Source organism: Pezoporus wallicus, unplaced genomic scaffold (genome assembly GCF_028554395.1).
Source record: "Pezoporus wallicus isolate ANWC-B61680 ecotype Strahan unplaced genomic scaffold, APGP_CSIRO_Pwel_v1 contig_7505, whole genome shotgun sequence".
NCBI lineage: Eukaryota > Metazoa > Chordata > Aves > Psittaciformes > Psittacidae > Pezoporus > Pezoporus wallicus.
This window is the reverse complement of record NW_026638908.1, coordinates 2692401-2719152: the sequence shown is the minus strand read 5'-3', so window position 1 is coordinate 2719152 and position 26752 is coordinate 2692401. Positions and strand designations below refer to the sequence as shown.

General features: G+C 38.7%; 1 protein-coding gene across 3 annotated transcripts; it reads left to right on the top strand.

Annotated features, from left to right (window-relative positions):
* The first annotated feature begins 692 nt into the window (after positions 1–692).
* HDAC2 (histone deacetylase 2) lies at positions 693–24646 on the top strand. Of its 3 annotated transcripts, XM_057413205.1 has the most exons (15): positions 693–918; positions 8990–9102; positions 9552–9669; positions 10585–10659; positions 10959–11097; positions 13017–13158; positions 16519–16611; positions 16721–16829; positions 17651–17799; positions 18217–18397; positions 19945–20053; positions 22182–22312; positions 23171–23326; positions 24048–24105; positions 24317–24646. In XM_057413205.1, the coding sequence occupies exons 1-15, from the start codon at positions 867–869 to the stop codon at positions 24345–24347; spliced, it is 1656 nt and encodes a 551-aa protein (XP_057269188.1). In that variant the 5' UTR covers positions 693–866; the 3' UTR covers positions 24348–24646. The 3 variants fall into 3 exon arrangements, with proteins under 3 accessions (XP_057269188.1, XP_057269190.1, XP_057269189.1); XM_057413206.1 differs by lacking the exon at positions 17651–17799 and having other exon boundaries at positions 852–918; positions 18257–18397; XM_057413207.1 differs by lacking the exons at positions 17651–17799; positions 18217–18397.
* Positions 24647–26752: the final 2106 nt, after the last annotated feature.

Sequence of the window (26752 nt, the reverse complement as noted above, 5' to 3'; positions counted from 1 at the left end):
GAGGTGAACTGAGCTCCTTCTGAACAAGGGTAAAATAGTAGCTTCTCCAAAACCCTTCCCGACTTTGCTAGTCAACAAAACAAAGGTAAAAAAAGCAGCAGCACACAACTCCAGTACTGAAGCAAACAAACAGATCCACCACAACAGAAACAGTTTAGTCGTGGATAACAGCAGACTTCGTGACATCTCGCTCTGGAGCAAGAGAGCAGCACACAATACGAATCTCCCCCTCCACAATAGTATGTTGAGCTCCCTCCCCGAGCTCCCACCCGCTCGTTCCCAGGTGAGGTGGCTGAGGTGAATCGCTGTGACTCTACCCCTGAGGAGGGAAAGGCCCCGCTGGTCGCTGGGGTGCGCGTTTCCTGCTCCCCACAACAGTCGCCATGCTGCACCCAACCCATACCGCGCCAGACGACGGACCACTCAGCGCATGCGCCAAGGGGGAGCGCCGCTGAGGGGCGGAGACACAGCCCACCGGAGGATCGCACCACTGCGCGGCGCGGGGGTGCATGAGGAGAGAATTTCCTCCAAGAATTCGGTTATGAAGACTTCCCGCTGGCTTCTTCCCTGACTGCGTGTCTGACTAAGACACGAGGGGAGGGACAAGCAGGCGAAAGCCCGCGCTCCCTCGCACGTGTTTTCTCCGCCTCCTTCTTCTACTTTCCTCCCCCGTCGGCGGCGGCTTGGGCGCGCCCCGCTTGCTTCCCCCCTCCCGCTGCCGATGGTCGGGCTCGCTTGCGCTGCCCGCGGCCCGGCGTCGCGAGTTCCCGCTCTCCCGCGTCCGCCTTCTCCCGCCCCCACTCCGTGCCGGCTCGGCGCTCGCCTCGGCCTCCCGCTCCCTCCCCCCGGCCCGGCTCAGCAGCCCTATGGCGTACAGTCAGGGCGGCGGCAAGAAGAAAGTCTGCTACTACTATGACGGTGAGAGGGGCCGGCACGGGAGCGCGTGTATGCGTGAGGATAAGGGAAGCCTCTCCAACGGCTGTCTGGGGTGGGCTGTCTGCCCCCGTACCCCGCCATTGCGGGCGCCCCTTCTCCCCCCGGAGCAAGCCCTCCCTCCCGGCTCCATGGCGGCTTTGGCCGGGGGTCTCTGCCGCTTCCACCTGCGCCGCCGCGCCCCGCTCCCGCCATCGGCCCTGCGCACTCGGGCCCGCTGCGGGGCTGAGTCCCGGGGGCCTCCGGGCGAGGGGGAAGGGGCGGTGAGGAGTGTTGGGGGCGGGGGTGGGAGCCGGCGAGGTGCGAATTGTGGGGCTGCCTGTTCTGCCGCGGAGCGGTTGCCTAGCCCAGCCGTGAACGCTGTGCCTATTGTTCCCCCCCAAGTACTCCCCCTCCAAAAAAAAAAAAGGAGAAAAAGTTGGGACACTCCCCTTCATCCGCCAAGCTCAGAGCCGTTGGAGTCGCTGCCGTGTCTAGCTCCTCCCCTCCAAAAAGTCTAGGCCATGTGGAGCTCGGACACCTGGTGATTCCTGCGCGGAGGCCTTCCCCTTCCTCCGGCTTTCGGGCGGAGGGGGCAGCGGGGTCTCTGCCTCCCCACACCCCCCCCCCACCTCCCTAGGCGAATATGCGTTGGAGTGGACGTTTGGTGGAGTTCTGGCTTCCGCGGGCCTCTCTTCCAGCCAAACACCAAAGTTGCGTGCGTAGGTGTTTAATAATTGTGAAATTAGAGTTGCTTGGAGGCCGCCTAAGTTTGCACGCTTGTCTGGTGAGGACGCAGCGGCTTGTGATCTGCATTGTCAGTCATGTCGGAAAAGCGCATGAAGCTTCTGCTTAGTTTTAGCTGTTCGCAGCAACTTAGTTGTGGTTCTGTCTGGCCATAGCAGCGAGAACTTTTCTTCTAGAGATTGCATTTGGTTTTCCTTTTTTTTTTTGTACTAGGAGGGTAAACTCAGTCAGATTAGCTGAGAGTATTAGGTTTTTATTTATGTTTTTAAAAAATTGCCGCGTATTGTATCAGTCGTTTACGTTGGCTCCTGAGACTGGTATTGGTAATAGCCAGGAAACCGAGGTTAAGGGTGCTTTGGTGCTTTGACCATTTTGGAACTGAAGACGAATGGCTAAACCCACTAAAATGTCAAAGGTGTCTGTTGCTGTAGCAAATCTGCCGTTCTTTAGAAATGGCAGACCTTGTGGGGCCTGTCTTTTTTTTTTTTTCTTCCCTTTTACTACACTAAAGGAGGCAGACTGATGGTTGCCGCCCCCTTCTCTTTGTTGCTAGCTCTGATTCTTTGTTCAGCCTGAAGGGGAAAGGAGGCCCCTGTTAGGGATAATTTCGGTGAGGCTGGGATCTTACTTTTCCTAGGGAACAGGTATCACTTTTTGCCTTTCTTGTTGAAAGGAAGATGCAACGATAGTTTATAAGCTTTCTCTCTGCAAATGTTTGTATGGTTTGATTTTGGGTTTATGTTGTTTTTTTTTACCAATATGCTTTCTTGTTTTTTCCTTTTTTTATGTTAAGTCAGGTGGCTGTAGTTTACTAGTTATTGACAGCTTCAGTTTTTCTGTTATCCCTACATTTTGATACTCATTGCTAGCAAGACTCCCTTAACAGCCACAAAGCTATACTACCAAAGAGGGGAGAGAAACTGCTGAAGGAATAAGTTCGAAGGTGGCAGGATAATGGCGACTTAAAGCAGTTGTAGCTCATATCTTGCCAAAGTATGTAAACTAGGATAAATGTATTTAACAATAATAGTGTCTGTTGTAAAAGTGATTTAAAAAAAAAAATAAATGCTTTCTATGTGACAGAAAGGTACAGCTTTGGAATGCTTTTGATGTCTTATTATTTACTGGCAAAGGCAACAGTTTATCTTACACTCTTTTGGAAATAGAATAATAGAATCAACTAGGTTGGAAAAGGCCTTTAAGATCATCAAGTCCAACTATTAACCCAGGACTACCAAGTCCACCACTAAAGCATGTCACTGAGGGCCTCATCTACACTGTTTCTGAATACTTTAACATTTCTTCTAATAACTCTTTTTTGAGTTAATACCTGCAGTAAGTATTTTTGATGCTAATTTGTTGCTCATCTGGCAATTCTGAGTATCTTGTAACTGTGTTGTACCAGCAAAGTCTTGAATCAAAGTACAAGGAACATTGGAAGTCTTAACCCAAAGCCAGAAGAACCCATAGATACCTCAACTCATAGATACTACAACTGAGGTAGTAACGTATCTCCAAGGTTGTCATAACTGAAGTAAATGAGTATTTTTTGGTCGTAATTGTCCCTCCATGCACACTTGCACTCTCTTTCTTTAAAAGCATACACTAGAAAGTGTTGAAAAGTACTGGAAGTGTATATGCATATCTCCTAAGATGCGATAAATTCCTACATACTTTAGTGAAACTCAGTGTTGTCAGATAAAATTGCTTTTTAAAATTAGCCTGTCACCAAGTTTTCTCAGTGTATTAACTCTTTCTGCTAATTAACAGTTTTAATAGCCTTCACATTGTACCTGGAATCAATAAAACTTTGGGTGGGTGAAGCGTGATTTAATTTTCTACAGTTTGTAATAGACTGTCAGCCACATCCAGTTTGCAGAAGCATTGCTTGTGATCATGCTCACATGAAGAATTTTGTTTAAATTTGCACCAGTATGCTATGGGAAGAACTACAAATGTACAGATTAAAATACTTTTGTCATCTTGTCCGAAATATATTTAATAAATGCTTCTAGTCTGAATGTACATATGGCCATACCTTAGTGAAGTCTGTTCTTTGTGCTGCTTAGAACTGTGCTAGTAGGGAATCATAGAATCATAGAATAGTTAGGGTTGGAAAGGACCTTAAGATCATCTAGTTCCAACCCCCCTGCCATGGGCAAGGACATCTCACACTAAACCATCTCACCCAAGGTTTCATCCAACCTGGCCTTGAACACTGCCGGGGATGGAGCATTCACAACCTCCCTGGGCAACCCATTCCAGTGCCTCACCACCCTAACAGGAAAGAATTTCCTCCTTATATCCAATCTAAACTTCCCCTGTTGAAGTTTTAACCCGTTACCCCTTGTCCTGTCACTACAGTCCCTAACGAGGAGTCCCTCCCCAGGCATCCCTGTAGGCCCCCTTCAGATACTGGAAGGCTGCTATGAAGTCTCCATGCAGCCTTCTCTTCTCCAGGCTGAACAGCCCCAACTTTCTCAGCCTACCTTGATATGGGAGGTGCTCCAGTCCCCTGATTTCCTTGTGGCCCTCCTCTGGACTTGTTCCCACAGTTCCATGTCCTTTTTACGTTAAGGACGCCAGAACTGCACACAATAGTCCAGGCGGGGTCTCATGAGAGCAGAATAGAGGGGCAGGATCACCTCCTTAGAGCTGCTGGTCACACTCCTTTTGATGCAGCCCAGGATACAGATTGGCTTTCTGGTCTGCAAGCGCACACTGCCGGCTCATATTCATCTTCTCATTGACCAGCACCCCCAAGTCCTTAGTATTTTATTTTAGCCTTTTACCATGTGTCTTAAGGGTATTGCCACAGTCTTGCAGCATTTGGCTCAGGTAGTTCAGTGGCCTCTTCCAGGATAGGCATGTGTTGTACAGTTGCCCGTAGCAATGAGGACAGGGCCTAAATGGTCTTTTCAACTCTGCTTTTACAGCAAAGCACAGTTCTGGGGAATCACACAACCAACATGGTTAAGTTAATAAGTGTATTCATTCCATGCCAGTGCCCTGTCTGTATTGTTTAGATTGCTGCTTGTGCATAATGAAATGTGGGTTTTCAAAAGGCTCTACCTTCGTGAAAAATTTGAGATCTGCTTCAGAATGTGGTTGGTCCCACCCATAAAAACGAGACTAAACCTGTTTCAGTAGGGCAGAATGCTACTATATTCAGACATTGTTTGAAGTACATTAGCACTTCTACTTAAAGCTTATGTCTGCAAATAAAATGAACTTAAAATGAAGGGTTTCACAGAAATTCATCAGTGCTTTGCACAGTGGCTTCCAAACACACTGAAGATGTCCAACCTCTGTTCTGGGATCAAAAGTCATAGCTTTGCTAATCTTATGCTGTCTGCTTGATTTTAAAAACTAGCAAAAAAACCCCCCACAAAACAAAACAAAAAAACAGACGACCCAAACCAGCCCTTCAGGTACTAGTGAAGTAATTTTAGGCCTGTTTGAATAGGTGTTTGTTGGACTGATTAATGATCTTTTTTTACATTCATCGTTACATGAGTTCACCCATTAGTATTGCTGAAGTCAGTCCAAATGTGGCTACTTTTATTAAGATTTGTGTTTTTTTCATGTGGTTTCCATTGCAGCAGTTAGTGCCATTCTGAAATACCTCATGGTTTTATAGTAACTGTACTTAAAATAAGCAGGTATGGTCAGTGTATATAACAATCTGTATCAGTTACAAAGTAATGTAACTTACAAGTTACAAAGTATCGAAAAGGATAAGTGAATGTCATATCTTGCCTCTTCAGGCCTTCAAGACTGTTCTGCAATGGCTAATTTAAAGGTGCTGTTTTTCTATGTAGTTCGCATAATTAGAGAGACTAACATACTTTTTGGGGGACATTGCAACTTTTGTTAATTGGTTGTGTGCTTGTCAGGCATAACTGAAGTTACTTTAGGGCATGTAGTCTCTTGTATTTTTCTATTTATTGAAGTATTTGACATCTGTAGACCTTGCTGAAGTCTTCGATAGAGAAGTTCTAAAACTAATCTAAAACTTATGTTCATCAAATGAGTCATGTAGGTTTATTTTTATTTGGTAGCTCTCTTCAGAATTTAGGCAAGTGACTTGTATGAATTGAGAAGTAATAATATTTATTTTTTTAATATATTTGAACCGAAAACATGATGGTGTATGCTACAACTGAATTTTCAGGTAGCTCTTTTGGTCATTTGTAGGTATCATGTTTTGAATCTTGTGGTCAACGCTGCAGGACAGTAAACTCATGCTAGAATTGGCTCTTGGTTTGTTTCTTTTCAGTTAAGGATTCAGCTTCTGGAGATGATGTTGTTCCTTCTCAATGAGAGCCATTTAGCTGATATTTTTACTGGTATTAACCACTAAATTTGAAACCTTGAAGCCTTGCTGTGAAAGGTTAATAGATATGCCAGCTTTCTGCATATACTACTTTGGATTTTTTCCCTCCACTTCCTTTTTAATTTATGTTCTTTTGCACTTCCATGGGCAACCACACTGGTGAGTGATATAAAATATGCTCATTTCTCATACGCTTCTGTATGATTTTTTACCTTTGTATTGACAAATGTAAGATTAAATACTCATACTGTGCAATACTAGTCTTGTGCACTTGGCCTCACTTATATACTCATATATACTATATTCTAGTCAGAGTTTGGCCCTATGCGCAGAACTTTTTAGCTCAGTTGTGGATAAAGTGTTTGTACTAGGAAGGGCATCTTCTTCGCCGAGTAAAGAAGGAGAGACTTTTGACACCTTTGCCTTCACCACAGGATGATGGCTGCCTTTTGTGATGTGTTGTTGGCTGGAAATCAAGGTGCTAATGAAGAAAGTGGAACCTCTTCTGTACCTTTTCTTTCCCCACCCCTGCTAACATGCACATCGCAACAGTCCCTTGAAACTTCATGGGTTTTTTTGTCCATATGTTTGAATTTATTGTTTTATGAGGCTAATGCCAAAAATTATATTTTTTTTTTTGCTAGTGATGCTAAGACCTGAAAGGTGTAAATCATATTGCCTGTTGCTAATGCGTATACTATTATCTATTGTTAGTCATTACTGCTGATGTCTAATATGGAAAGATTAATATGTTTCTGCTAGATACTCACCCACAGGTCTACTTGATTAAATAAGCTCCCGTTTAATTTACCAACTTGCAAATTCTTTTTAAAGTTCTCCTTTCTGGTTAAAAACAAAGTGAAAATTAAAAGGTATGCTTAATTGACTGATTATTTTTTTACGTGTACATACACTGAAGAGTATGGCATGTATAATATACTTACCTTTGAATTTGTTTAATTTATCAATTGCAGTATATCAGAGGATGTGTTGCAAGTATATTTTGGAAGCTTGTTAGCCTTTTTTTTATTCTCTTACATAAGGGAAAATAACAGATCTTATGTTTTACATAAGACAGAAAATAATTCTTCATGGTCTGCTTCTTTATCCGTCAATGTTCTGAGTAAAATGTCAGTAACTGTGGAAGCTGAAGTTAGTTAAAGTGACCTGTTTAAGAAAAAAAAAATATGCATATACATAAACATTCTTTAAACCACAGAGGCATTTGGAATTCAGTTTGCTCAAAAGCATCATGTTATTGAAAGTCACTATTGTCTTAAAAAATTCAAAATTTTAAGCTGTTGATAGCTTGAAGTTTTGTAAATGTGAGACTTAATAATTTCACAAAGCAAAGCAGGCCTCGTAAATGGCTGGTTTACATCTTCTAATCATTAGTTTCAAAGAGCTGTGGTAGAGCTTTCCTAAATTCCAAATTTGTACTGTTTTGTAAGATTCTTGGAAATCTTTTTTTTTTTTTTTTTTCCGGGTAGGAAGGAAGGTGGTTATATTCTCAATACCTTTTGCTCTTGACCTGCCTCTGACCAAAATTGCAAGGTTGCAAGAAGTATCTGCAAGATGCCAGGTCTTAATAACTGACAGGGAGTGCTAATCATCCACTTCAGTTCCTAAATTAGTAGGACCGAGTTCTTCGAAGTTCTTAATGCTAAAAACTGGTATTTCTGTTGTTATGGGACTGCTAAAAGCTAGGTGTTGAGTGACTGTTTTTTCTAGGTAATTTCATCTTCCATTACATTAGGTTCTATCTGTTTTCCTGAATGTCCTTACTGTCCTCATCACTTTGAAAGCTGGATATTAAGAGTGCTTTGAGATTTTATCTGACTGTAATGCTTGCTTTTCTTGGTAGTTGGTGATGCTACTGCTGCTGGCATTTTCCCCTCCTCCTGAACTGAAGCTTACGTTGAGGAGATGAAACTAAAGGTGTTCTGTAGCAGTGCTACTTCTTACCTCTGATTAATAAAATTTGTAAAATAGTATGACATTGTGAAAACAGTGCAGCTTTTGTTCCCAGTGGACAAGGCAGAGCATGTTGGAGGATGTAAAAAAGAAGTAAAAATTCACTAAGTAAATCCACCAAAGTAAAAAGTTCACTAATCCTACCAGGAAATTTGGTCAAAAATAATAGGTACTATTGCAAATAGTTGTTACGGAATTCTCCAACTGAAGGCCATTGACAGTTGGACATACCTTTTGGGCTTCTCTAAGTTTCCAGAAACATATGAATTGCTAGTTCTGTTTAAAGAGGATCATGTCTCACTAATATCAGTGTTCAAAGTGGAAAGAGGTGTGTATGTTCTAACACTACTCCAGCTGGGGGAAAACTTACTAGCCTGTGATAGTAGCCATTCTTTCCTTAGAAATAATGTGTCAAACTTGTTATCTTAATTGTGAGTCTAGTTGCTCTCCAATTTGACAGAGCTGGACTAATCTGAATTTCAGGTTTTGTTAATAAACTACTGTGGATCCCTAGCAAGCAGGTGTTTGGGGAATGTTTGTGCATGTGATTGCAGCAATGGATGCAAAGCTAGCTTCTGGAATGTGGCTGCTAGGGCTAGTAGCTAAGGGCAGGCTGAGGATGGTGTGTTCAGATCAGCTCCTGCAAAGTGGTAGGCTTTGCTGTAGCCTCTGTTGTTGTATGGTATGGCTACGTCATCAGTAGTTTCTGCTCTCCTCTTAATTCCAGTTTTGTTTCCTATAATTTATTCTTCAGTTCTGTCCCACTATTTTCTTCACTTTTGATTGGAAACCACATCCTGTAGGCATCTTTGCCCTCCCACTACTGTCTGCTTGTAGTAAAACTGTTAGATTTGCCTTCTTTTTTTTTCATAGTTGTTTTTTGTTTTTTTTGTTGGGTTTTTTTTTTGGATGTTTTGAGGTTGTTTTTTTTTCCTGGAATCATACCTGCTAGCTTATATTCTTGTAAGTAGCATTTAAAAATGGCTTTGTAATAGCTGTTCATTTGTGTGATATTGACAGGTGATATTGGAAACTATTACTATGGACAAGGGCATCCGATGAAACCTCATAGGATCCGAATGACCCACAACTTGCTGCTAAATTATGGCTTATACAGAAAAATGGAAATTTATGTGAGTATAAGCAATGGAATGTCCACTGAAGCATTTTAAATTATTTTAAAGGGCTTCAAGTGTTCTCACACAAATAAAAGGAGAAAAGTGGAACTGGAAATAGCAAATACTTAAATAGAGTGTTCAGGGGTCTCTGTTAGAATTGAAGCAATATTTTGTAATTGGTGAGGACTGCAGATTATTGTTCATGTCTGGAAGGAGTGTAGAGCCCCAGTAGAGAATTTTCACTGGTATTTCTGTGGTTGGGGGCTTAGGTGTTAGGAAGACATTGGGGTAATTAATCAAGTTGTATACTAACAACAGAGTATGTTTTGTGTAAAGCATCAATGCTATCAATTTAACTATTCTCCCTTCAAATTAGGTTTCTTTCCAACTGTCTGTTTTAGCAAGTTCTTAGCTGATTTTGCAGAGCATTCTTGATTATTTCTATAACTTGTTCTTGTCATCAGCGACCCCACAAAGCTACTGCAGAAGAAATGACGAAGTACCATAGTGATGAATACATCAAATTTCTCCGATCAATAAGGCCTGACAATATGTCTGAGTACAGCAAGCAGATGCAGAGATGTAAGTGTCAATATTAGGTTAACTCTATGTGTACATACTTTGATGGTTAGTGTTGTTTAAAACTCAGTATTTACCAATTCAGAGGTATGAACATGGCTTCATGGTGGCAGTGGATTAGAGAAGTACTGTAGCAAGACTAACATGTGCCTGCCTTTAGCTACAATAATTTGGGGACTTTTCTATTAAAAGCAGCCACCTTGGCAAAAATGTTCTTTTAAGTTTATGGAAGGATTTTTGCTTCCCCTTTCACAGCATATATTCTAGATGTGAAGTAATAATTTTTGCAGGCTTAATGCACAGATTAAACTTAAGTTTGTGAAAGTGTCTTAAAATCTGTTCTAATGTGAAATCTTTCTGAAAAAAAGAATGGCTTTTAGAAGAGAAGTAAAAAACTATGTATGAAAATGTTTATGTCAAGAAAAGGAGATAACTCATTCCTCTTGGATAGTAAAAATTGTACATTATTCACTGTTCACACTTTCTGTTAATTTATTCCTTTAATTGTAAGAATAGGCTCAAAGTACTGTTAGGAATGCAGTTTGACAGCTATTATATGAATTTAAAAGGCAGTACTGTAACCTCTTCATGATGCCTTAGTCTCAGCAAATTATTTTTCCAAGTAGTTGTGCATTTCTTAACATGGCATATGTTAATCAGACTTCTTCCAAAATCTAAAAATGATCTAACTTATTCTTAACAAGGAGACAAAGCTTCCCATGGAAACTAAAAATAAAAATAGAGTCATCTCAGATTAAGGAGACTTTACATTGGTTTTGGTAATAAAAGTTAACAAAAATGAGGCTCAGGCAGAAGTAGTTAAAATGCTGAATGAACTATGCTTGCATCTGTGTTATCCATGCATATAGCAATGGATTTGGAATGGTGTTTTTGAAAAGTAATACATTTCTTACACAGTTAATGTTGGAGAAGATTGTCCTGTATTTGATGGCCTGTTTGAGTTCTGTCAGCTGTCAACTGGAGGCTCTGTTGGTAAGTAAAGGTTGTTTGCCAGCTGTTTTGTAGCTTTATTACATTTATGTTAGCAACTTAAAACTTTGATAGTATATTTAAAACTGAATCAAATATAAGTGTCTCTTTTTAAAGAAAGAGATAATGGTCTTTAAGTCAGTTATGGACTGAAATGTGAAATGAATCAAGTATCTCTGTAAGAGATCAGACCTAGGATCAATTAATTTAAAAATTAATATACTATTTTATGTAACAGATTTAAAGGCCGTTACAAGTTTCTAACTGCGTTTCCTTCAATTTTTGTGTTTATCTTTTTACAGCTGGGGCAGTAAAATTGAACAGACAACAGACAGACATGGCTGTTAATTGGGCTGGAGGACTTCACCATGCCAAGAAATCAGAGGCATCTGGTTTCTGTTATGTCAATGATATTGTGCTTGCTATCCTTGAGTTACTGAAGTAAGTGTATGATGGGAACAAGATAAAGTGTCAAATTCAAGTATTTAAGTATCAGAAGATATGGATTGTAATACTATTTCAGTGAGTTTCCATCGCCCATGTTGTACAGTTTCAATTAAGAAAATGTCAAGCTTTGCCCAGTTTGGTTTCAGCAAGAAGATACAAGCTGAAAAGATAACTAATAGGAGATAGGCTTAAAAACAGGTACTTAGAAGTACTTCTTTACACAGAGTATACTTAAGTTGTGGAGCCTGCTGCTACAGAAGGCTGAAGGAAGCAGACAGCAACAACAGATTCAAAAAAGAGATTAAACACAATCATGGACAAGAGGTCTGTAAATAGATATTAAACATCCAAGCAATGATGCGCCCTCTAAAACCCCATATGCTGTAATTCTAGATGGTGGGAGAAGTATGAGGGTATCAGACTGCAGAAAATGGACAGGCTTACATGCGTTCTGTAAATGTTAATCTCCTGTTGCTACTAATGGGGACAGAATAGTGAGCTAGATGGGTCAGTGCCCTGGCCCCTTACAGCAGTCATTATGTTCACAATCATTTGGTTTCTCAGTATGCCTGCTTGTTCCCTATCATTTGAGTCACTGCTAAACCAAACAGGAATATTCAGGGAAGATCATGCACTAAGCTTCCTTGGATTGTTACATGAATTAATGTGGCTGTTAGGAATAAATAATGAAATAACAGCTGTGCTGCTGTGACTGCAAAATAAAAAAATGAGTAATGAAAAAGTGGTCATATAATTAACTTCAAGCAGTAATGCTTCACTAAAATTTCAAATCCTGAGTGTTACCTGTGCTGCTTCATGGGACTGTATCTCTTGTAATAACACATAAATCTCGTTTATTACAAAAAATATTTGAGATATTTGACTCTTGTGAATATAACAGCTGAGTCTGCTGGTGAGGGATGGGGGAAGCAGCTATAATCCGGAAGTGTTTTTTAAAGATGAAAAAAGTATCTAAATGCACCAACAAATAGTCAATGTTAACATAATTTTAAGGTAAGGCATGTATTCAGGGTCTGCCTCTGCAGTCTGAGACAAACTACATGATTTTCTGTGGTCCAGTCTCCAACTTGTTAGCTTAATGTGCTCTGTGAAGGAAAGAAACTTTCAAATAATTATGGGTTATGTATCCATAAGGAACTGTCCCGCTCAGTGTCTTGTTAAGCAAAAAATCTTAGCCCACCTGAAATTATGGTTGCTCAGATTCACATTTTCTAGCACTATGCAAAGCATAATGGAAATGCATCTTCTGATGTTGATAGAATTTAAGGAATACTTACTGTTGTCTGAGGCTTCAAACAACTGGTTTCTACTAAGCAGCAGTGTAATAAGTTTATGCTAATAGGGTGATACTCCTGGAAATAAGAATTTGCCTATCTGTACAAGTAGCAGAGGTGAAGAAGAAAACTAGATAGAAAATAAGTATTTAAATTTAGTATTTTGTGGGCTTATGGATCATGGGTTCTTCCTGCTTCTGTCACTGTGCTGTCTGAAGCACGCAGTAAGAGATATTTTAGTGTAGGCTGTGTTGATAATTATTGAGAAGGCAGAAACAAATGCCCTGTGAAAGGAATGAATTTAGCAGGTGCAAACAGCCGAAAGTGGTGTGGACGGAAACACATGGTATAGCTTCTAGGAGGTGATACAACTTGGGGTAAATACTGATATAATTGCATACTTAAATTATTTTGATGAAGATGAACTTACTTTCATTATTATCTAAACTATATTGAGAATTCTAAGATCATATGGTAACTGCTACCAAAGTCATCAAAATGATCATAATCTTGGGTTTTATTGTTTGGTTTTTATCATTGGTTTTTTCCTTGTTAGGTAAGGGTATATTATGAACATAACAGATAATGATGATTTCTCATACAGTATTTTCTTTTTAGGTATCACCAAAGAGTATTGTATATTGATATTGATATTCATCATGGTGATGGTGTTGAAGAAGCATTTTATACTACAGATCGTGTCATGACAGTATCATTCCATAAGTATGGTGAATATTTTCCAGGCACTGGGGACCTTAGGGTAAGGTTGAATATGAAATTTCATTAGGTGATAAATTCTTCCTTGTGGTCTTGCTTGTAGATACTGTTTTCATACTAGGTTGCAGTAACTGTGTCCAGTAACAATATACAGCAGCAACTTTTCAGAAAGTATGTTAGTCTAGAGTGATAGATTTGAAGAACCTTAGGGGGGAAAAAATTAAAACCCAGTATAGCGGGAAAGTAAATTATTCACTTCTTCATGAAATTGACACCTTCACTTCTGGATAAATTGTCTGAAATTTTAGTTCAAATGTATGATTAGTTTAGTTCTCTCAGATTTTGGAAATGTCTCTAGGAAGACAGTGTGGTATATTTATAATGACTGTGTTTCAGTTCTGCATGTGCAGTGAAAAGTAACTGGAGATCACATGGCTTCAAAAATTATTTCAAATCTTAGAATAACTTCATGCTAGAGTCACAAAGCTTTAGTTGCAACTTGAATTTGCTTATGTTCTGTTTGCCTGGTAATATAGTTCACTCATTTTTTGATTATTTCTTATGTCATAAAGTTCTCTTGATGCTCACTGCTGAAGAACTTTAGTATGCTCCACATACAGTTGTGTATGCTCCACATACAGTTGTGTACCGATCCTTACAGCATGGGCCTGTGAAGAATTACCATTGAAGATGTAGAATCTCTGGCAAAGCTGAGAATGGAAACCAGTTTTCCTGGCCCTTCATATTAAATTTGCTAGTCATTCATCATGTTAGACTCTTGTCTGTTTGAACAGGAAATTGTTCCACTTCACAACTTGAACGAGAATTTAAAGTATTAGGATTAATATATAATTAAGCCTAGCTTCAAACTCTTAGATTGAACTTCTTACCAGAGGCTCTCCGTGGGTAGGTCAGTCCTCTGGTGTCAGCAAGTTTGTACGTTAATTTATGCATACAGTTAGTAATTTTTTTTTAAATTGTAAGCACTTCTGAAAAGTTGACCTATAGAACTGCTACGTTAGGAAAGAATTCACTGTTTTCCTACTACCTTTAAATTGATTCAAATGATGGAGATGTTTGTGTTTATGCTGATATTCCTGAAATGTGTGCTTCCCAGGGTGCTTATGATACCCAGAGGACCCAGAAGTAAATTAAAGTTGAGCTTTAAATCAGTGAGGTGCTAAGCCTCCGTTTCAGTGTGATTATTGGAGCCAAATATTATGGTGATTAGATACTGTTAAACTGTGTCTAAATTGATTTAGGTAGAAATCAGATAAGGCGTTGTTTTATCCGTGTGGTTTAACTTCTCTGGCCACAAGGTGGTAGTGGTGCTTCAAAAAAAAGCAGCTCAGACAAGGATGTTTATCATGACAAGCTGTTGTTGCTGAATTTGGCTGGATTTATTTTCCTTTTTTTTTTAAGGGTTAGATATCTTGGCTTTTTAGAAATGGCACTTCCCGTTGACACAGAAGTTTATGGACTCTTTGCCTCACCACACCCAGGACAAAGAATTTAAAGATAACACAGTTGAAATAAATAGATGAATATTGTGTGTTTCTGGGATATTTTTTTTCAGTAGAGTGTCAGCAGCAAGCAGTACTTCAGTTATAGTAACTTTTATTCTGTGCTGCTAGCTAGTATTTTGAAATGAGCATTGCCTGCATACGGACTTCAGCAGGCTTTAGAGCAATTATTATATCCCCGTAGGAAAAAAAAAAATAGCTTTTTCCGATCTCCAGAGCTTGCAAAACTAATTGAACTAAAGGGAGAACTGTTTCTCTGAAAAGTCAGTGTTCCTTCTGGAAGCTGGTGTTGCACTGCTTGCTTCTGCTCAGATTGATCTACTGTTGCTGGTTATTTGCATGAAGTTTAACAGCTAAATCTTAGCTTTATTTTTTTGTCAGTGGGCTCCATTCAAGTTTGTTTCTGTAATTCTTTAGTTGGTCTAGTTTGCTTATCAGGTTAGACTCATTTGATGCAGGAACAAATCATGCGTCAGCTGATGGTTTTGTGACTTCAGCTCTATTGGTGTAGCTCACAGAGGTTGTCTAGTTCAGCTGCATTCATTCATTTTTCTCCTGAAGGTATTGCACATCTGAACTTCCAATGTCCTTAGTAAGTTATTTGATTTTCTATGTATCTTAGATAGTAGCATTAACCTTCTAAGTAGATAGGTCAGTTGAGACTGTAGTACTACATAGAGGCCCAGGTTCTGTGTGGAAATTTGGTTTGTTGATGAATTCAAATCATAATGCTATATTGTTTCTTTAGTGTTTATCATCAATGCAAGTACCAGTTAGAGAAAACGTCCCTTGGGTAGCTCAGGCTGGAAGATAATTACCTAGGTTAGTGGGAAATTGTGTGAACATTTGGCTACTTTATGTTCTAGGATAAAATCGATTTAATTACTTCTTTTTTTGGGTTGTTTTTTGTGTTGTGTGGGATGTTTTTTTTTTTGTTGCTGTTTTAATCTGGAAAGCAAGGCACTGTCACCTCAGAAAAATCATTTGAAGCCTAGGTAATTATTTTTGGGAGATTCTGGGTAACTGTTATGCTCCAGATCAGCCAGAATTTTTAGTTCAGCAGGGGTCTTCAGTGTCACTAATCTTGCAATGCTATGAAATAATAATGTGCTAGAAGAAAAAAAAAGTCAACTGTTAACACTGGGCTGCATTGGGCCACTTGTCCCTGTCCTCATGTCTGTCTTTCTCCCATCTCCGTCCTGTATTGTCTGTGTCTGCACACATGCACCTCTCGGGTGAAAGATAGTTACTGGAAGTGAAATGTTACTGTTGCCTTCACTGCTAAGGAGGGGAAAGTCCATGACTATTTTAATAGCTAGTGTTGAGAAGTTGAATATAAGTTCAGTATTTATGCCTTGTAGTTTTTCAAGGAGGAGGGGCCTGAAATGTGCTTTTTGTAGAGCTGGTGTTTTGTGGTAGTTTACAGCCAGACTGAACAGATTAAATCTTAGTATCTTCCCCACTGCATCTTTATTAGTGGCAGAGAACTGTTCCATATACTGGATCAGTTTCTGTCTTAGTGATGAGCTAAAGGGAAGAAATAGGAAGGAGTGGCAAGCAGGGATCTTTAGGTTTTAAATTGTTTCTGCTTAACTGTTTTTACCATCTGAAACTGATGAGTTACATTTTGTCTTTTTTGTGTTAAATCTTTGAATTAATCAAGTATACTGACTGCAAACTTAGTCTTGGTATGCAACTCCTACACTACAAAACAATTTTATGGGAGAACAGGAATCAAGTAAGGTATTTCACCTTTTTTTATCTCGCAGACATGAATAATGGTACAAAATGGCTCAGTGAACCTGTGTAGATGTTTTCCCATTATACCGTCGTGTGCTTCTGTGTTTGTAATAAAGCATTTGTCACCTTTGCTTATATAGGACATTGGTGCTGGAAAAGGCAAATACTATGCTGTCAACTTTCCAATGAGAGATGGTATAGATGATGAATCATATGGACAGATATTCAAACCAGTGAGTACTTTTTTTTTTTAAGCTCTCTAGAAGAATGCTTGTTCAGTATTGTGAGTATACTTCCATAACATGAAATAATGAATTAATTGGTGTTTTATCCTGATTATAGATTATATCCAAAGTAATGGAGATGTACCAGCCCAGTGCTGTGGTATTACAGTGTGGAGCAGATTCACTGTCTGGTGACAGGCTGGGATGTTTTAATCTTACTGTTAAAGGTAAGCAAAAAAGTGTGTGTGTTGTCTGTAACTTTTATTTAATAGAAACCTCTATCCTTGATACTATTTTTCAAGACACTTGCATGATGAGGACTGGAGTCACAAAGATTTTGTTCATTACTATGATTAATCACCTCTTTCTTTGCTATACAGGGGTGGCCAAAAGAAACTCAGAAGTTGCCTCTTTCTTTCTTTCCATCTAAAAAAGTTAAGCTTGGTTTTCCATGTTCTTCCTAGCCACTCAAGTGACTCCCTTTCTTCTATGAACAGGCTTTCTGTAGCTTTAAAGCAATGTTCTGAAATGACAGGACAAGGAGAGTTGTCCTACTGCAACACTTATTATGATGGGCGAATAAAAAACTAGTGGTTCACTTAGTAGGACTACTGATACCAAACGTCAAACACCTGTTGGGTGTAAAATAGGTATTACTGAAATGAAAACACTTATTAAGTTTGTATTGGTATTTATTGTTACACTGAGACTTACGTTAACATTTTTATAAACTTCTACAGGATTAATTTTCTTCAGTGTTCCTTACGCTTTTATAAAAAAAAAGTGATTCTGAAAATTGGGCTGAGGTGCTAATTTAGCAAACAGCATAAATATTACTCTTATTATTGACTGTAATTAATAATACATTACTTGTATGTTGAACTTCTGCTAAGCCTTGAATCCAGTCTATTTGAATCATTTATTTTCTGGGTTTTCTTGGGTTTGTGTTTTTTTAATGAGGCAATTTAGAGTTTTATAGGCAACAAAATGCAGTATAGTATCTGTTGGGTCTGCAGTGTTTCAGGGTTCTTTTCTTGATTTGCACCAGGTGGCAAAGCTACTTCAGTTGCTCATACAGCTCAGATTTTTTTCCATCTTACATATCTTGGAAACCAAGAGAGCTGCTGCCTCCTACAGATGCCTTTCAGTATGCTGTATCTCCCTGGAGTGTGTACTGTCTTGGCACCAGTTCACTCTGTAAGCAAGACTTAGCAACCTCTAATACAGGTTCAAATTTAGAAGTAGAAAGGACCAAGTAACTGATTTACTGTTTTCCCTTCTTTCCCTGTTGCATTTGACCTGAGAAATTGTCCCTAGATTTGTTACTGTGTGTGGACTTCAGTTACAAAAAGACAAAATGCTAAACTTCCTAAGAGCATTTCAGAAAAGCAGCAGTAGATCATCATGCAAAGTCTCTGAAGACTGGGGTGGATAATTAATGTTCAATGTATTTTGTACATTTCTTATCTGTAGGTCTTGACTTCTTGTGAGGTTGTACTTAGTTCTAGGGGGAGACAGTTCTGTTTTACTTGAATCAGTTCAGTTCTTTCGTGTTAAGTGCAACTGCATATGTCTTATTAAATAGTTAATTATATATTTTTTTCTCTTTAATAGATATTTTGCATATATTGTCAACTCTTTTTGTGTTTGACAGGTCATGCTAAATGTGTGGAAGTTGTAAAAACTTTTAACTTGCCATTGCTGATGTTGGGAGGAGGAGGATATACAATTCGTAATGTTGCTCGATGCTGGACATACGAAACTGCTGTTGCCTTAGATTGTGAAATTCCTAATGGTAAATATTAATACACAAGTTAATATTTTCTTAAAAGAATAATCATGAGAGGGTTTAAGTGAACAGAGCAAATATTTCTAAGCATCTGTTTAGAATAAACAACGTAGAAAGTTACTGTTAGGATTTAGACAATAAAATTTCAGTGGCTTATGCACTAAACAAACATAAAAATTGGGTCTTTTATGCCTTAGCAAAAGTTTTAAATGATTGGATCATTTTTTGAAAATTCAAAGCATCTAAAACTTACAGAACCTTACTTGTAACTATTTTTAATATGAATGTCATCAGTATGATACAATATATACTGCATTTTGATTGTAACAGGTAGATCTGAGTAAGTTGGGCTCCACAGACATACTATTCAAAAGAAATTAATGAGTATGCAGGTGTCTGTTTTACTATGTAAAACAACTGTTTCTTCACTGTATCCATGACTTAAAAAGTAACTGTGAAAGTATATTGACTTTGTTTGTTCATTTGACTCAGTTTTGCCTATACAAGCTATCTTAAAACAACTTTAAAAACCAAGAAAGCAATAGTGGACTCCTTTTGCATAGTTAAATAATGAAGTAGTTTCTCTAAGGAAGATCCCCAAAGGTCCTACACTCCCTTTACTTCTGGCCAGATATATTTCTGGACATGTTTTTGGAATGTCTTTTTGCAATGTTATTTGGACTGGTTTGTTGCGCATCAGTCACCAGTATTTTTCATGTTGGACTGCAGCTTTTCCTGATAAGCTTTTGCTGTTCATTTATCTCTTGCTGGATTCATAATGTTTCTGTCTGACTTCAGTGGAATGCTGCTGTCAGTGAGAAAAGAATATTTGGACAGTACCTTTCGAGATGTATATTTTCCATTGTGCATGTCAATTTATATTGAAAAGGAGGGGAAGTGAGCGAACGAGTTACCTGACTGGGTTTAAACCACGACAGTCAGTCAAAGTTTTTGAAGAGAGTCTTTAACTTTGGTGATTAGATGTTCCAGTCAGGGGACAGTTATGTGTACAAGTATAAAAAGTGAGGGAAGAGAAGGGGGGAAATGAACAGGGGCATCACTGAATCGCTTACTTACTGTGAATGTTGAGCTAGCTCACTTACCGTGAATGTTGAGCTAGCTGTAATTGTCAGCTTAGTATTGAGTATTACATATTTTACTGAAGGAATATTTTGAATGGCTCACTTAAACCTTTTGAACTGGATTGATTTTGAAAACAGCCATAAGAAATCATCAGTTGATCTTCTTTTTCCTGCAGAAGTAGCATTTTTAATTATTTTCTCAAATCTATGTTTGTTGTTCCAGTGTATGTTCTAACATGATTGCAGTAGAACTTGCTCTTGTTCTTTGTATTTTGCTAACAAATTTGAGTTCATTTACTGAATAATTCAGAAGAAAAACACTGAACGGTTTAGGCAGTACTTAATTATTGCTTACCCGAATGCTTCAGGTTTGATATTTCTCTAACTAAAATCCTGTTAAAACCATTGTTGCATTGAAAATGTTTGAAATCTTTTGGGTCACAAAGATGTCTTTTGTGTCTTGGTTTTTAGAATTGCCATACAATGACTACTTTGAGTATTTTGGACCAGATTTCAAGCTTCATATTAGTCCTTCAAATATGACTAATCAGAATACACCAGAATATATGGAGAAGATCAAGTAAGTAGTCCCTACAACAGTATGTATGCTTGTGAAGTCCTGTGCCTATAAATATGAAAATTTAAGACCCAGCTTGCATTTTTACTTTTTCCACCCTCTAGAGACATGACTGTTTTACTTGGCTTCCCCTTATAACTTTGTAGAAAGTTTATCCCACCAGGAAGGAGGCTGGTATGCTGTGATGATTAGGATTTCTAATTCTCGGCTCCATGTCAAAACACAAACCGAGATTGTCATCCTTTGTCAGCTGTAAAAATAAAAAGTCACATACGAGCTTGGACACCCAAAACTATGGAAAGATTAGCAATATGTGTGCAGACAATTGAGTGACTTTAGTTTGACAAATCCACATGGTTTGAGAAATGCTCATTGCCAAGCTGATGGCAGCCTTATGAAGTTTAACTGTGCCAAGTGCAAGGTCCTACACCTGAGTCAGAGCAGTCCCAGGCACAGCTACATGTTGGGCACAGAAGAGATTCAGAGCATCCCTGTGGAGAAGGACCTGGGGGTGTTGGTCAATGAGTAAATGAGCATGAGAAGGGCCATGAGGATGGTCGGGACTGGAGCACCTCCCGTATGAAGACAGGCTGAGAAAGTTGGGGCTGTTCAACCTGGAGAAGAGAAGGCTGCATGAAGACCTCATAGCAGCCTTCCAGTATCTGAAGGGGGCCTGTAGGGGTGCTGGGAAGGGCTCTTCATTAGGGACTGTAGTGATAGGACAAGGGGTAATGGGTTAAAACTTAAACAGGGGAAGTTTAGATTGGATATAGGGAAGAAGTTCTTTACTGTGAGGGTGGTGAGGCACTGGAATGGGTTGTCCAAGAAAGTTGTGAATGCTCTGCCCCTGGCGGTGTTCAGGGCTAGGTTGGACAGAGCCTTGGGTGACGTGGTTTAGTATGAGGTGCCCATGGCAGGGGGGTTGGAGCTAGATGATCTTAAGGTCCTTTCCAACCCTAACTATTCTATGATTCTATGTATCGGTGTTCATAACGCAAATATATAAATCATAGTCAAATGAAGGGGGTTAGTTTTTAATAATGTGCAAGGGAAGGGGAAACACACGCATCTTTTCTTTGATGTAATTCTGCAAAATTTCTCTGTGGTAGTGTAAGTGCTCCAGCTGGTGATCTGCCAGGCTGCTTGCTATATATTTGTGTGTTGTTGAGCTTTTGTGGTGCAAGTAGGGTGCAAAACTTGGTTTTTAACACATTCCTGGGCACAGATTGTGTGTTTTCTATTGACAGAGGTATGATCTCATATCCTCATATTGGCACCCACAAGAAGAGCAATAACTCATCATTTCAGAGAATCCTCCTTCAGTTAGCTGTATGCTTTCTTAGAGACCTAGCATGAGGGCCTTCCTGGACTGGCAAAACTCCTTTGCCAGGTCATGTGATTTAAACAGAGGCAAAGACTACAAGGATTCCAGAAAAACACCAGTTACGCTTTGGCTCTTCAAGTTGTGCAGAAGGATACTAATGCAGTTGTTATAAATGCTGATATTTGATACTTTCCAAACCTTTTTCTGTGCTTGGACTTCTTCATAATGATAGTCTTGAGTCCCAGGAGAAGCCTAATGTCCTTCCTGTTCCTGCACATTGTGCTTTGGAGTGTGGAGCCCATTGCATAAGGTTGCTTGGACAGAGAGTATGCCTCTCTGTTTTCCCTGAAACAGACAATAGGAAATTTTATGCAGATGGATTGCTTTTGACCTGATATCACTGCTACATGTAGTTGAGAAGTCTTTATGCTTTAAGAGTCTGATTTTCTGAGAAACTAGAGGGTAGCTTATTATCCAGCTTCCTACTTACAGAGTAATAACTGTCACTTGATTCAGCCCAAGTGGCCAGGATTTATGCTGACCCTGGGTGGAACTGAAGATGGAAGTTGATTGAAATAAGTGTTTAAAAATATCAAAGAAATGATGCTCAAGTACACTGTGGATACTAATGATCTCTTAGAGATGGAAACTTTCTGAAATTGGCATGCCTTTTTTCATTGAACAATGAAACAGCAACTGTAAAGCAAAGTAGGTGAACTTTGAATGCAGAGTTTTCAGAATCTAATACAAAATCCAAGGAGAAGCTACTTTTGTGTAGTAATAACTTCCCTTGCTTGTTACTTGTAGGCAACGCTTATTTGAAAACTTGCGTATGCTACCTCATGCACCTGGTGTACAGATGCAGGCCATTCCTGAAGATGCTGTTCACGAAGACAGTGGTGATGAGGATGGAGAAGATCCAGACAAACGAATTTCTAGTAAGAAATACATTTTCATAATAGAGCATGACCGAGTAGTGTCTTAGATTTAATTGGTCTAAATCTTAGTCCTGGTAGTGTAGTATTGGAAGATCGGCAATTATTTTTTTTTTCCTGAGTAAAAAAATTTGCCACTGGTGTGTCAGTTTTGCTGGTCTTAAGGTGGCATCTGTGTACACATCTAAGCCTGTTAAAGGGGTCTAAAGAAGTGTTGAAAGAACATGGGGGTTTGAAATTCTTATGAAACACTGGCTATTGCAAATCTAAAATAGATACTCCAGAAGTCTCAGTTGAATTTTAAGTAAAGGAATACACGATTTTGCCTCTGTCTTCTGCTATTCACAGAAAATAGGAATGTTTCTCCATAATGGGAAGTGCTTAAGAAAAGAAACAAAAAAAAAATAAATTCACTTTTATGGGGAGAGGTTTTCCACACTTGTGACACTACACTTCATTTCATTACCATCAGCCTTTATATGGATAATGAGTTGGTTTTCAGCTAGTTTCTTGCTACATTTAACCTTTTTTTTTGATGGTGACTGGAACCATCTTAAGTTCTTATTGGTGCACTGTCCATTTTCTCAACTGTTTAAACAGTGTTTTCTCTTGTGATATAATTTTCAGTATTTGAAATTAATTTGTTAAATGTTAAAATAACTCCCAGTCCACCCCTGTGTCTCTGTAAAACTATATTCATAAGCCATTGTGAGAGTCCCAGAGTATCTTGAAAGGTAGTATTTGCATCCATAATTTGGTTCATCAGCATTAAATGATTATATTTCTTAATTTGATAGTTCTTTTTTGTTAGATCTGTTGTAATTGGGTTTTATACTCAATTAAATTAACTCTGAATCCTAGTTCGAGCATCTGATAAGCGCATAGCCTGTGATGAAGAATTTTCAGATTCTGAAGATGAAGGGGAAGGTGGACGACGAAATGTTGCAGATCATAAGAAAGGAGCAAAGAAAGCCAGGATAGAGGAAGACAAAAAAGAGACGGAGGACAAAAAAGCAGGTAGGAGTCTGGTGTGATTTCATCCTGCATTTTAGAACTGCAGATGTCAGTTCTTCCAGGAGAAAGATGCGTTTTTTCAACAGTTAATTAGCTGTTGAGATGATTTATTTTTTACATCATATTCAAAACATCTATTTTAAATAAGTCAGTTTCAACATGCAGCTATTCAGACCAGAGTAGTATTTTCTGCCAAGAGTTATTGCTTCTTCACAGATTCGAAATCTTACAGCCAGGGATTCGTATAGTTTAATGAAAATGGGAATTAAAGTTTTTGCTTTAAAAACATTAGAGAAGGGGTTTGTTCCTGTTTGCTTTTGTGGGGTGGTCCCATCTGACTTTCTCTGAAACAGAAGTGGGATGGGCAATAGTGTAATTTGAAGGACTCTTGACTTTTCCAAGAACAGGCTGTGTTTTAGGGCTACAAGACTACCACAGGGGGGAAATCCAGGTTTCATTACTGCATACCCTCATTATGGCTGGTCAAGAGAGACCTTGCCTCGAGGTATTTTGAATCATTTGGCATTGTGCCCCCATCACTGCTTTGGAAGGATGCAGTTCATGCTCTATGTTCATATGTAACCAGTGACTTCTTTTAAAAGGTAGTTAACCCTGGCTAGGAATAGATTAAAAAAAAAAAAAAAAGTCACACTTTTTTTCCTTCCAAAGTATTTTAAGGTTTTCTTCCATCTTTTGAAATATTTAAAATCTTGTCATTTTTCAGATGTTAAGGAGGAGGATAAATCCAAGGACAGCAGTGGTGAAAAGACAGATGCCAAAGGGTAAACACTTAATTAATAATGAATGTCACCTTTTTGAAGCGTGTTTGTTTAAATCAGTACTTTATAATATCCTAAATTCTAATGAGATCACTTTCAGTTCCTCATAATACTAAATATTTTAGACTCATGACAGTAGTAATTAAAATAGCATTTCTAAAGCAGTTAATTGAAAAATGAAACAACTTAATAGGTTATTTTTGCCTTTTTACAGAGCAAAATCTGAACAGCTCAGCAATCCTTGAACAAAAGATAGCCTCTCATCAGTTGCAGAACATAATACTAGAGTTGGAGAATACCTAAAAGAAGAAAAGTTTTCATATGGAGAGAGACTGCTGATTTCATTTTGTACTATTTGGCATGGACCGTATTTATTTTCAAACGGCTTTGTTCTGGTTTTTGGCAAGTTGTATTGTGAGTTTTCTAATTATGAGGCAGAAAATTGTTTTCTTCACCATGCTTTATGTAATAGTATTTAAAAATGGATGTGAGTTATTATGTTAAATGTCTAAACTGATCTATTAAAGTAATTTGCCTTTCCTGAGCTGATTTTACCTTTTTTGTAATTTTATCTTTATTAAAAAAAAAAAAAAAAAAGAAAAAATGTACTTGGTTGTCCTTTGTCTTTCATTGAACTACAAAGAGAAAAATCTGTATATACATAAGCAGGCTTACACTTGCCTATGAATAAGTAGTGGAGTTAAATGGACAGCTGGAGAGCACACAAACTGAACTGTAGTGCTTTCATTGACTCCACACATTTCACTGTCTTCTGTGTGGGGTGCAAACAAATGTATGGGAATATGAGTACATGAAATTTGAACAGGTTGAATAAATAGGTGAAGAGATGTTGGCATGAGGTGCTTGAATGGACTTGCATTTTAATTTTAAAGTTAAAACTCTGCAGTCACGTGCCTTGTACTGTCCAAGAACCTTTTCCACCATCACAATCTACCCAGAAGACTGACTCATTTGCTGTTTATGAAATTTGTATATGGTCACCTTTCATAGCTTGGAAGATAGGAAGTGAAAGTTAACGTTTATCTTAAAACCCCTTCTGATTTTTACAACTATGAGCAACATAAAACTTTTTCTAAGGGGGTTTATTGCCTGCTGCAGCCTTTGATTTATTACTTTGTTCTAGTGCCTGAATAGAAATAGACCTGAGTGCACACATCCCTTTTTTTTTTTTTTTTTCTTTTTCAGTCTACAGCAGTTGTCTTGTAGGTTGGCATTTAATGAAATGCACAAGCTTTGGTATCAGGATTTCAGAGCAGTGAGCACAGAAGTTCACAGAGCGCCACATTGCTACCCAATCTTTTTTTAAAACAAAAATTGATCTTACTACTTTTTTAACCTATTCTCCATTAAATTCTTGGATTGTAGTCTGTGGCCTAATTGATTTAATTCATGTGAAAATTCTAGTGCACTAATTTAAATTATTTGTCCATTTGTTCTTGTCCTGGATTCAGCTGCAAGAGTTATTTTTCTCCTCCTTAGTAGCTGCTGCAGTGCCATGTTTTCAGCTTTAACCTGAGAACAGTGCTGATAACACTGATGTTTTTAGTTCTTGTTAAGTAAGGTTCGCTCCAATTAAGGACTTTTTCAGTCTCATGCTCTGCCAGTGAGGAGAGCCATAGGAAGCTGGGAGGGAGCAGGGGCAGGACAACCTGACCCAAGCTAGCCAAAGGGGTATTCCATACCACAGCACATCATGCCAAGCATAACCACATCAGTTCTGTCCAAATGGTATATTCACTGAAGTCTCTTCTGAAGGCATGTCATGTGTTGAGTAATTTGACTTTTCCCCTTTTTCCCCTCCCTAATGTGAATAACTTTCAGTAAAGCTAGGACTGCTTGAATACATAGGAGTGGAAAAGTTCTGTTAACAGCTTTTTAGTATATAGCTGGGGCTTTTTGTTGTTTAGTTTTATTTTCTGTTTGTTGTTTTGGTTTTTAATCTTTCTGGCCACTTCATCTTTGACTCTTCCATTTGGATTCTCTGGTAAACTTAATGAGGGTTAGATTCTTAAACATGGGATTTTTAATCACCCATGTAGTAGTGCTGTGTTCTTTCCAGGAAAATAGTCACATGACTCCCGTTACGGTTTGTCTGATGCTGCATTAGAAAATCTGATGCATTTTTTTACTGCAGTTCAGTTGAGCTGACCAGTGCTTCCCTGATATTGGCATAGTAATCTTTTAATAGTAAATTTGCCCAGTGATTTAAATACTACACTAACTTGTTCCTGTATATGACTACAGAAAAGCCTTACAATTCAGTTTTATAGAGGGTAGTATGAACTCTTCATTGCCTGTTTCAAGACTTTACTACCTTTTAGAGCCTGAAATTTAGCAGGAAGATGGTGATTCTCTGTAATTTAAGATGCTGTTAATTTTAAAGAAGTTGTGGATTAATTGCTGGTTCTGTTGTGCCTAAAGACCAAGTATATGAGTAGAATTAGTAGACTGGAAGTATTTAAAGGGATGCATTAGTAGGGTTTCTTATTGTGAAAGAGTCTGTTGCTGTCAGTAAATTCTTTGACATGTCAGTTTGGTTTTGGTAGACTGAGTGCCTCTTCACCACATGGGCGCTACTGGAATGAAGTGTTGCTGCTTCTGTTTTATTTGAGTGGAGTTAGTTAAGGTA